Raw genomic sequence first — 12500 nt, forward strand, 5'->3', positions numbered from 1 at the left:
ACTCATAGAAAACACTGGCGCCGAAATGGCGGGTTAGTTATTACTAATAACAGATAGAATTTTGTGCTAACACTTTAAAATAATGGTCTGTTGGTAACGAGTGACTATGCAGGAAGTAATAGGTAGTACTGCATTAACACTGAGCTTAATACTACTAATTAATATGGAAGCAAGAAGAACTAAGCAGTATAAGTAATCGCATAGGGAATCGAACCCCGACCCTGGGGCTGTGAGGCGAACGTGCTGACCACTAAGCCACCGATATGTTTTCAACCAGTTTATCTTGAATGTCCTTTAATAGCACCCATATCATAGTCTTTAACCAGCTGTGATTTCTTAATATAATGAGTTTTGTTTTTCCACAGAAATTGGAAAACGATCGAATTAGCTTTCTTCACATTAACTGTAGAAACATACAGGGAGTGGCATGGAGAGATTATTTTGGAAATAGCTCAAAGATTTCCTCATATCTATTAACTGGTTAGAAAAGTTAACGTCTTCTCTTCTAATAGCATTTTTAGATAAAACTATTCCTAAATATTTCACTTCGTCTTTAACCCAAATTGAAGAGATGATCGAGTCCGTCGATGAGTGAATGGGAAGTAGCTCACATTTTTTAATATTAAGAGTAAATCCTGAAGCTTTAGGGAAAATCGAGACTGAATTTAGGGCAACATTCAACCATGAATTTATTCTTTAAAAGGATTGCTGTGTCGTCTGCAAATTGACTAATTTTAAATTCCTTTAGATCCCATGCAAATCGGCGTTATGAATAATGAGTAATATAAGTGATTGAGTGGCTAGAATAAACAGTTTGGGAGAAATCAGGCTTCCCTGCCTAATACCGCGGAGCACTTCAAACCTAGGAGTTATACTAGGATTCAGGGATACAGAACTATATGTCAGTATAAAACTTCTTAATTTTTTTACAAAAATTACTCCCAAAACCTAAAAACTCTAAGATTTCAAATAAAAAAGTATGTTCAACAGAAACAAATGCCTTGTAAAAGTCAAGAAATAAAATAAAAACCATTATTTTAAAGTGTTAGGACAAATTTCTCTCTGTTATTAGTGATAACTAACCCGCCATTTCGGCACCAGTGGTTTCTATGAGTGGTTTAGAAGAGGGCGGGGCGCATGCACGCTTCGTGGAATCGATTCATCTTCCCTCGGATAGTAATGCCTGTGAACATGATGACGTATTTTTGACAGTTGTTTCGCAGACCGTTTTCGTGTGTAAAAAAGAGGTGTTGTGAAAACAAACGTTTTGTGTGTGTAAACTGTCGTAGTCGTACATTTTGGAGTCGTATTTGAACAAACACACAAAATCTCGTATCTGTAAACTGTCGTGGCCGTAGGTTTTGGGATCCGACTCCACAAAAAACATAATTACGTACAATAGTTTTAAATTACGCACAACTAAATTAAAATTTACACACAATGCCTTGAATTACGTACGATTATTATTGACAGTGTTTTTATTCCATAAGTGTGTATATCTGAGTGTGTGTGTGTGTGTATATTTGTGCCTGTGTTCAGTAGTAATACCGTAATGGTCTCCTCGTTGTTGGACAGCACACAGCGCACTTTCTGCAGGTCTCTCTCCTTCTCTCGGAGGAGCAGCTGCAACTTTCGCACCTCGGCCTCCTTCTGCTCCACACACACAAACCTCTCGTCGACTGCGCGCTGGAAATAAACAACACAACCATCACAGCTACCGTTATTATTTACTCTTTTCTCCAGGCTAGCAGAGAACTGCATGTTTACTGCCAGTGGTCACCTCCAGAGCTCTGTCTCTCTCCTGAATGCGCAGCTTGAGCTTGTGAATGAGGACGTCTCTGTTTGCTCCTGCTTCTTTCTGTCCGTCCAGCAGTTCGGTGTAGTCCTGCGAATGATTTGTACACATCAGACATCATCAGTACACATATTAATACAGTCTGCCTGATAGGACAGCTACAAGAACCTAATCGTAATCATGTGTTTTTGCAGCTCACGTGTAGCAGACGCTCTTTGTGCTGCAGTCTGGCGTTCAGCTCCCTGATGGTTCTCTCTCTTTCCTCCACCTCTCTCTCTTTGTCTCCCTTTCCCTCCTTCCACTTCTCTTCCATCTGTTCTAGGTCTGAGCGCGATCTCTGCAGAGCTGTGAGCAGCTCCTATGGGTGAACATCATGAGAATTTCATCTAAGCTCTATCACACACATACACACACACACACAGACAGCCTTTTAAGCTCTCACCTGATTGTGTATCTCGGCTTCCCGGTGATGTCGTTGCTCCTCCTGGAGATCGGCGAGGAGACGCTGGTTGTTACGCGTCAGCTCGTCCTCTCTCCTGTGGGCCTGGCGCTGCGCTCCCTGGACGCTCTGCAGCTCTAGCTGCGTTGAAAATAAAGAGGCCTGAAGCTCTAACAGCTCGGCCTGCAGCGGACTGGGTGCTGTAGTGGATGTCTATGCATGCACACACACACACACACACACACACACACACACGCATTTAAAGTGTTTTTCAGAAGATGCTTGTCTTTAGTGATACGAGTGTGCACCAGAATGTATGAAGCGGTTTATATGTGCATGATAGAAGAGCTCCTCACTTGCAGGTTCTGCTGCTTCAGAGAAATCAAAAGCTGCTTCTGTTCCTCTGTGAGCTGGTGGAGGTCAGCAATCTGGCCAAAAGAAAAAAAACTAAGCAAAACCCTGTGGAATGTCTTTAAATGTGCAATCATCAAATAAAACATGATCAGAACGACTTATGTGACGGCATCAGCACATATGTTATCCTATCGGTGCCTTTTTTATAGACACGCCCAGTACGCATTTCATAGTACAGAGACTGGCACCTTGCAGTGTTAAAATTGCTCTGTGTGTGTGTGTGTGTGTGTGTGTGTGTGTGTGTGTGTGTGTGCGTGTGCGTGTGCGTGTGCGTGTGTGTGTGTGTGTGTGTGTGAACGTAGCATCAGTGTGTTTGGGCAGGAGAACATGGCAGAATCTGCTAGGTGTCCAGAAGCAAACAAATGAGACGAAGCTTGGGTACGAAAATAGCAAGGATATCAAAAATATCATTTTAAAGTTCGGGGAATTCCTTCAGGATCTCACACATCTGTTTATTTTACAGCTAATTGGTCAAGTCCTGAAGCTAACAGAAGAGTCATGAAGGTGAACATACTGTACCTCGTTGTCCTTAGTGCTAAGAGAGTCGCTTAGAATCTGGATCGTCCTTTCCCGACCTCGAGATGTCTCCCGCAAAGAAAACAGCTCACTCTCTAGAACTCCAAGCCTCTGCTGCAGCTCCTGCATGTAGACATACAGAAATAAATATCATGAATGAATATAAACATACTCTCTATAATATCAGGAAAAGCTGATGTTTATACATCCTGTGCATCCCTATTATTATTATTATTATTATTATTATTATTATTATTAATGTCACACAAGGCAAATCCATTAAAAATCCATTAAACTGTGTTTAACCAGGCCTTTACTGGTGCACAGGGTTGCCAGGTCTCAGTAGAGTTTTCACCCTGACTGCAAACTGTACCAAAAAAAAAAAAAGAGTTTGCTGCAGTTCACCATAATAAGCACATATGTACACATACTTCTTCATGTTGTTTCAAAATCAAACCCTGGCAACACTGATTGCATGAGCCAAAAAAAAGGTGATAATGAAGAATGGGGGATTTATTTAGATTTTTTTTATAGTGCTGGTCAGAATCACAAAAGCAACGCGTTTAATTAGGTTTAAAAGATGGTGCACGGTGGCTTAGTGGGTAGCACATTCGCCTCACACCTCCAGGGTCGGGGTTCGATTCCCGCCTCCGCCTTGTGTGTGTGGAGTTTGCATGTTCTCCCCGTGCCTCCGGGTTTCCTCCGGGTACTCCGGTTTCCTCCCCCGGTCCAAAGACATGCATGGTAGGTTGATTGGCATCTCTGGGAAATTGTCCGTAGTGTGTGATTGCGTGAGTGAATGAGAGTGTGTGTGCCCTGTGATGGGTTGGCACTCCGTCCAGCGTGTATCCTGTCTTGATGCCCGATGACGCCTGAGATAGGCACGTGATATTATGTGTAATCATCTTTTAAACCTAATTAAACCCGTTGCTTTTGTGATTCTGACCAGCACTATAAAAAAAATCGAAATAAATCCCCCATTCTTCATTATCACCTTTTTTTTGGCTCATGCAATCAGTGTTGCCAGGGTTTGATTTTGAAACAACATGAAAAAGACATTTGTGCTTATTATGGTGAACTGCAGCAAACTCGTTTTTTTTTTTTTTGGTACAGTTTGCAGTCAGGGTGAAAACTCTGCTGAGACCTGGCAACCCTGTGCACCAGTAAAGGCCTGGTTAAACACAGTTTAATGGATTTTTAATGGATTTGCCTTGTGTGACGTTAATAATAATAATAATAATGATGACTCGAGGTAGTTCAGATAAAGCGGTAGAAAATGAATGAATGAATGACAGGTAGTCTGATGTATTATGCAGCGATATAAGGCAGACGTTACGTTACGTATGAAGAGCTCGGTAAAGTCTAATCATGCGGTTTGTACCTTGTTGTTTGCTTCACTCTCTCGGATCTTAGTCTGGAGAGACTGCACCTGTAGCTGCGCCTTCTGTAGCTCAGTCACACACTGACCTGCTGCATTCTCATACTGCACCAGCTGAACCTGCTGCTCCGCAATCAGCTTCTGATACACACACACACACACACACACACACACACACACACACACACACACACACACACACACACACACACACACGATTCGGAGGTGAACATCTCAGGTGCATGCAATCTTCACACACTATTCCTAAAATATGCCCCATTAGCTATTATAGGCAGAAAAAAAATATTCTATCACAATATTTTAAACCATTTCTCTGACATGATTATATAGGATATATCAGGAATGCTGTATTTTAAAAAATCTAACATTTAGGGATGAAATTACTATTAAAAAAAAAGATCTCTATGAATTTCTACAAATTTTACAATTTTAAAAACAGCAAAGAAAGTTACCAAATCTATAGTTTTTATGTTTTTTTTTTTTTTTATAACACGACCTACAGCTAGTGTAATATTTGTGCTTTGCCAACACTAAGCTGATAAGAGTCGCTCTCTATGCTTTCCACAGGAAGTCCCTTTTTCCTGGATGGCACGTCAGTCATTTCCTTATTTTCAGTCTGAACCTTTGCTTACTTTCACTCCTCGGTCTCATTCTGTCAAATCCAGAAATCGATTCAGAAAAAAAAATCTTGTGTATTTCCTGTCCACGTACAGTATTCGCCTAATGCTGCTCCACTGCTTTTCTTCTGAATTTGAGGACCCTGACCTCAACACACTGTTTATACTAAAACCACTGTGTTACTATGGCGATTTGCTTGGAGACGGGTAAATAAAAGGCAATATTTTTAGAAAACACTTTGTGTATGTGTGCGTGTGTGTGTTGGAAGGCACAACAAGCGCAAACATCCTTCCTCTGAGGACCGGCTTGTAGTCGTAAGCATCGTCACCTACAACAACAGTTGTCATGGCAGTGAACGTGTTGCTAAGACAATGCTGAATGATGAAAGAATAAGAAAACATGGCCAAGTGGCTTCTCCAGACACGTAAACATCTAAATATGTCCACAGTCCAGAGGTCAATTTTGTCACCGCCTCCTAATATAGCAGATTAAAATCTAATCATGAAGATCGAAGATGCTAAATTGTGATTGTCTAGAGTACCTCCTGAAAGCCCAGAGGCCCACATGGAACATAATCATCCATCCAAAGTGCCTCGATCTCAGCCAGTTCCAGCTGAAGTTCCTGCTGGATGCAGAGAGGAACCATATCTTCAGGCTGGAGAGAGAAAGAACAGTCCATCGCCGCTTGTGGAGACTGGTGTGTGGCCTCAGGTTTGATCAGGACAGGCAGTCGGCTGCCTCTTAAAACCCGCACTGGACGACACGCAAAGCTTTTGACCAAGCTGAGTGCCAGCTCCATTCCTGTTTTAGGGCTCTGCTCTGTACTGGAGCTCCGGGTCATGACTTTCTCCTCCTCCATCGGTCCCTGCAGGAGGTCTGCATGGACCAGTGAGCAGGTCTGACTGATGTCACCCGTGGCTTCCAGTGATTCAATCGAGGATGCCGGACTGAGACTGACGTTCTCCTCCTCAGCAATTTCCACAGTTTGACTGACCTCCGTCAGACCGAATGACTGAGCGGCTGGCTCTTGAGATTCTGATTCAGGGCACGTCTCTTCTGTGCTAGCAAGATTGCTAGCAGAGTAGCGGGATGAGGGTCCACATGAGGTCACCTTCCTGGGCACTTTACAGATGGCTTCATAGTCAGAATCAGCCACTCGCAACGTGGTGCATCCTTTGCACTTCCTGGAGCGCTGTGCTGTGCTAGCTTCAGATCCCGCGTGGCACTGGTGGTGGTGGTGGTGGTGATGTGCAGCTTGTTGGTGCGGACCTGTCTCATGCTCAGCCCAGCACTCGTACACAGAGTAGGTCAGATCCTCTTCTAACAGAGAGCTGTACTTGGCATCGGACGGTGCTGGAGTGTCTACCAGTGAAGCCTCTGCTGTGGATTTAACAACTTCTGAGTCGATTTCTTCTGGGTTGTTTTTGCGGTATAGTCCTCCTATGCACTGCCGAAGTCTTTCTTTCTCCAGAAGAAGCTTCTGCATTCGTTCGATGGACAAAGCCTCGACACGGGCTATCACCGTGTCGAAGCGATACATGCGATCCAGCATGAAGGCACATTTACTGCAGGCAAACTCTCTTCGCCCGTCACGGGACAGCATCCTGCCCACAGCGTGCGACAGTAACACCTGCAGGCTCAGCTTGGCCGTCGGGTTGAAGATCCATCGGCGTTGGTTACCGTACAGCTCTCGTGCACAGATACGACACAAGTCCTTCGTTTTGGAGTCCAGCATTTTAAATTCTGGTAGATGTTTGGAATCCTCTATACGGCTATATTCAAATAATAAGAACTTTAATTTCAACGTTACAAAATAATCTCAGTAGGAGATGGAGCAGGTCCAGAGAGCTGATGATGTACATGTAAAACTGAGGTCAGTTATGATGATATAAATCTCAGTCCACTGTTCTATCAGCTGTTGTCTTCACAACACACCTCATGTCAGGTTTCTTCTACACATCACACTCAATGCCAGCCTTCAGCCGCCCTTACACACAAAAACGAAATATTTTATCTTTCAAAAAACGATATGAATCGCAGCAGAAGTCTCATATAAAGCGGGTTTTGTCAACAAAACATCAGTGTTTAAGAGCGACGCGTAATTGTGGATGATCTTCTGTTAACGCAGCAGCGCAGCGATGTGGCACCGCAGCACAGTCCAGAAAAGCGGACTGAACCATTTCACAAAAAGGAGGGGGGGCGTGATTTTAACTTCCTTTATTAACAAAAAAAGCTCGTTTTCAATAAGTGTGTTCGTTACATTTTACACGCTTAAATAATATCCCTTACTATAAATATTCCTATTTGTAAACACAAAGCCGATTGTAAGAGGTTTGTGTGTATTTGTTTTCCGTGATTTTCCCCTCTGAGGGTGAAGAACGACGCCGAAACCGCTAGTCAGTCATTCCGTGTTGTCATTAGCGCAGATGACGCCGAGTTCACATCATGGTACAAATCGCACTTGTATTGGTTTACGGGGATTTTAACAGTTTTGATTTGAACACGTGCTTTTGAGCATGCGCACTTGGTATATGTTCCTTGAACAGAGAAGTGAAAGTGCCGCTTGTTAGGCATTTACACAGCACATGGAAACACTGATGATTACTTTACTAATGGTTTGCTAACCCTGGTGCTGGAGTAGAGCTTGCTATAACACACACACACGTACATACACACACTCACTCACACAAGTCGTGTTTGCTAACCCTGGTGCTGGAGTAGAGCTTGCTATAACACACACACACACGTACATACACACACTCACTCACACAAGTCGTGTTTGCTAACCCTGGTGCTGGAGTAGAGCTTGCTATAACACACACACACGTACATACACACACTCACTCACACAAGTCGTGTTTGCTAACCCTGGTGCTGGAGTAGAGCTTGCTATAACACACACACACGTACATACACACACTCACTCACACAAGTCGTGTTTGCTAACCCTGGTGCTGGAGTAGAGCTTGCTATAACACACACACACGTACATACACACACTCACTCACACAAGTCGTGTTTGCTAACCCTGGTGCTGGAGTAGAGCTTGCTATAACACACACACACGTACATACACACACTCACTCACACAAGTCGTGTTTGCTAACCCTGGTGCTGGAGTAGAGCTTGCTATAACACACACACACGTACATACACACACTCACTCACACAAGTCGTGTTTGCTAACCCTGGTGCTGGAGTAGAGCTTGCTATAACACACACACACACGTACATACACACACTCACTCACACAAGTCGTGGCCTAATGGTTAGAGAGTCTGACTTGTAATCCTAAGGTTGTGGGTTCGAGTCTCGGGCCGGCCACGACTGAGGTACCCTTGAGTAAGGCACCGAACCCCTCAACTGCTCCCTGGGTGCCGCAGCATAAATGGCTGCCCACTGCTCTGGGTGTGTGTTCACTGCTGTGTGTGTGCACTTTGGATGGGTCAAATGCAGAGAATGAATTCCAAGTATGGGTCACCGAACTTAGCCGTATGTCACTTTCACATGTACACACACACACATCTTCATCCTGGTCAGTGTTACATGGATTGAAGAATATCCCAGGAACACGTGGCATGAAATGGGAACAAACCCAGGACAGGATACCAGTCTGTTGCATACACTTTCACATCCAGGGCCAATTTCATGTCACCAGTTCATCCACTGAGGAAACCCACACAGTGGTACAAAGTCCATACAGACAGTAACCCGAGCCCAGGAATGAACCGGGAATCCTGGAGCTGTTGGAAACCTGTGTAATAAACTATTGACAACACGGTCACATGACAGGAAACGTTTTTAAGGGTCAATATCAGTCCTGCCTGAAACCTGAACTGAAAAACAGAACCAGTTGTGTGGGTCAGTTGTGGCCTAATGGTTAGAGAGTCTGACTCTTAACCATAAGGTTGTGGGTTCGAGTCTGGGGCCGGCCATGACTGAGGTACCCTTGAGCAAGGCACCGAACCCCCCAACTGCTCCCCAGGCGCCGCAGCATAAATGGCTGCCCACTGCTCCAGGTGAGTGTTCACGGTGTGTGTGTGTGTGTGTGTTCACTGCTGTGTGTGTGTGTGCACTTTCGATGGGTTAAATGCAGAGAACAAATTCTGAGTATGGGTCACCGAACTTATCCGTACGTCACGTCTTTTTATTCAAGGAAATTTTTCTGTCTGTTACCTCAGTACCACAGACCAGAGGCCTACATTTCACCACAGCTTTTATATAGTTTATATTTGTCTCCACCAGGAGAACGAGTGCAATTCATGCTTTCTTCATTTCACAAATGACTTCACCAGCAGCACTGAGACTTTCACTTATAATTCAGCACGGAATTGCATTTCTGACAAGCCAGGCTTACATACACATATATATATGAGAATCATATTAACCAATGAATACAGAAAGATATCATTTGTATTTAGGGAAAGTTTGGACATTTACGAGGTTTGTTTGTGTCACTACGTGAATTTATCACCCAAAGTGCCTCTGGGTATTAGGCAAAAGAGACAGGACGCCATAACAGTGCTGCCCCATAAACACGGTCTAATCAAAAACCTATTTATCCTAATCAGCAAATGCATCAGTGCCTTTTTTTTAACTAACATGATCTCACTGTTTATTGCTTCAGTTGACAGAAATAGCAAAGAGTCAAAGAAAGTCACTGGCTGTTTCAGCTGCCTACCGTTTCTACTATAGCACCTAGATGAGAAAAAGCCTAGAGTGTGACCACAGTGTTTGAAAAGCCATAAAAAATTACTGACGAAACATTACAAATGGTGCTCACGGGTTACATAAATATTTAATATGAATGCTACATTGGCTTGAGATAAATGTTCACTTTTACACTGGCTCTCTCTGTGGAAAAAGATTAGATTTCAGAAAAGGATCTGGGGATTTAATAAAGAGATGTCATCGTTTCAGATCATAGTGACGCTACGTTACACTCGTCTCGTGTAGAGGCAGATTCTCGAATAACACAAAAATACAAAAAAACAAAGATATATATATATATATATATATATATATATATATATATATATATATATATATATATATATATATATATCACACAGTTTGTGGTGTGTGTGTGTGTGTGTGTGTGTGTGTGTGTGTGTGTGTGTGTGTGTGTGTGTGTGTGTGTGTGTGTGTGAGAGAGAGAGAGAGGGAGAGACACTTGTTCATATAAAACATATCCACTAGATGTCTCTCTCTCACTGTCCAATAACAACACATTCATATTCAATAATAATAAGAATAATAAGGGCAGGATTCTAGGACAATACTTACAGTAAGAAATACTGTAAAAATATATAATAAATACTGTAAAAAAATAATACTTTTGCTTGTATAAAAAATAAATACACGATAGATAGATAGATAGATAGATAGATAGATAGATAGATAGATAGATAGATAGATAAACAAACAGATAGATAGATAGATAGATAGATAGATAGATAGATAGATAGATAGATAGATAGATAGATAGATAGATAGATAGATAGATAGATAGATAAACAGATAGACAGATAGATAGATAGATAGATAGATAGATAGATAGATAGATAGATAAACAAACAGATAGATAGATAGATAGATAGATAGATAGATAGATAGATAGATAGATAGATAGATAGATAGATAGATAGATAGATAAACAAACAGATAGATAGATAAACAAACAGATAGATAGATAGATAGATAGATAGATAGATAGATAGATAGATAGATAGATAGATAGATAAACAAACAGATAGATAGATAGATAGATAGATAGATAGATAGATAGATAGATAGATAGATAGATAGATAGATAGATAGATAGATAGATAAACAAACAGATAGACAGATAGATAGATAGATAGATAGATAGATAGATAGATAGATAGATAGATAGATAGATAGATAGATAGATAGATAGATAGATAGACAAACAGATAGACAGACAGACAGACAGATAGATAGATAGATAGATAGATAGATAGATAGATAGATAGATAGATAGATAGATAGATAGATAGATAGATAGATCACATGCCAGCTCTGACCTCCATTTCAAGTTGCTTTAGATTTTTCCCAAAATCCATTTCTTCCTTGAGGACCTGTTAAAAGAGGTGTGAAAGGCTGCGTGTTGATTTAAAGGAGAAGTAAATAGTGTTTAATTTCACGATAAAGTCCAAAGTGCTTGCTGAACTTTGTACAACCACGATGTATCAGATAACTAATAAAAAAAGTAGATATATTTGCTCATCTGAATAAGTTCATATGGAAATGGAAAGTATATGCTGTGTGTGTGTGTGTGTGTGTATGTGTGTGTGTGTGTGTGTGTGTGTGTGTGTGTGTGTGTGTGTGTGTGTGTGTGTGTGTGTGTGTGTGTGTGTTTATAAATACAAGCAGATATCTGAGCCGTTGCAGCCATTTGGCAGAGTGATGTTGTGCACTGGACTGTAATCACACTGAATACACTTCACTACACTGGAGTATTATTTGGACTCAGAAGCAGAAATGGTTTCCACATCAATGACGCATGTAATATCGTGTCAGTGATAAATATTTCCTTTCAACCTGACTCTTGGGTTTCATATTTTACATTTCCCAATCACAAGGCAGCAGTGCAACATCTCAACAGCTTTAGTTAATGTTCAGACCGGACATGAGAACGGGGAGAAACGAAGGTGATCCCAGCAGGCTGGCATGCGATGTGATCATCAAGCTTTTCACATGAAACAGTCTCACAGAAAACATCCACTGAGAGAGTTCTTGAGGCAGGAACGCCTTTGTTGACGACAAGAACAGACGAGATGATGTGGGGGTTTTTTTGAGCTGTTTGATGTGAACATGATCTGTCTTGTGTCTGCATGATTTGCTCCACTGTGATTGGGCGATCAGAGAACTCTGTGTGTGTACAGGTTTTCAGGGTGAACTTTGACAAATGAGTAAACATTAAGGAACGATCAGATAAAGATAATATCATGTGATTGATTCCGAATCGGGGGGGGGCACGGTGGCTTAGTGGGTAGCACGTTTGCCTCACACCTCCAGGGTCGGGGTTCGATTCCCACCTCCGCCTTGTGTGTGTGGAGTTTGCATGTTCTCCCCGTGCCTCGGGGGTTTCCTCTGGGTACTCCGGTTTCCTCCCCCGGTCCAAAGACATGCATGGTAGGTTGATTGGCATCTCTGGAAAATTGTCCGTAGTGTGCGATTGTGTGAGTGAATGAGAGAGTGTGTGTGTGCCCTGCGATGGGTCAGCACTCCGTCCAGGGTGTATCCTGCCTCGATGCCCGATGACGCCTGAGATAGGCACAGGCTCCCCGTGACCA

The 12500-nt window shown here is 42.3% G+C and overlaps 1 protein-coding gene across 11 annotated transcripts in view; it reads right to left on the reverse strand.

The window, feature by feature from the left end:
• Nucleotides 1–12500, reverse strand: part of LOC113653658 (phosphodiesterase 4D interacting protein) — an 82230-nt gene that overhangs the window by 33782 nt on the left and 35948 nt on the right. For 3 of the 11 annotated variants that reach the window (XR_007138088.1, XM_047801614.1, XM_047801610.1), the window contains exons 1-8: nt 5723–7972; nt 4546–4683; nt 3168–3287; nt 2591–2662; nt 2238–2447; nt 1995–2153; nt 1781–1885; nt 1549–1686 (exon numbers count right to left, since the gene is read on the reverse strand). Coding sequence is in view for 10 of the 11 variants with exons in the window: in XM_047801614.1 (XP_047657570.1) it covers nt 1549–1686; nt 1781–1885; nt 1995–2153; nt 2238–2447; nt 2591–2662; nt 3168–3287; nt 4546–4683; nt 5723–6916 (2136 nt within the window). In the remaining variant the exon portion in view is untranslated. Of the gene's footprint in view, nt 1–1548; nt 1687–1780; nt 1886–1994; nt 2154–2237; nt 2448–2590; nt 2663–3167; nt 3288–4545; nt 4684–5722; nt 7977–11228; nt 11283–12500 lie in introns of those variants that run through there. The other 8 variants (XM_047801619.1, XM_047801616.1, XM_047801617.1 and 5 more) reach the window with 7 other exon arrangements.

The sequence above is a fragment of the Tachysurus fulvidraco genome, chromosome 16, assembly GCF_022655615.1.
Source record: "Tachysurus fulvidraco isolate hzauxx_2018 chromosome 16, HZAU_PFXX_2.0, whole genome shotgun sequence".
Taxonomy (NCBI): domain Eukaryota; kingdom Metazoa; phylum Chordata; class Actinopteri; order Siluriformes; family Bagridae; genus Tachysurus; species Tachysurus fulvidraco.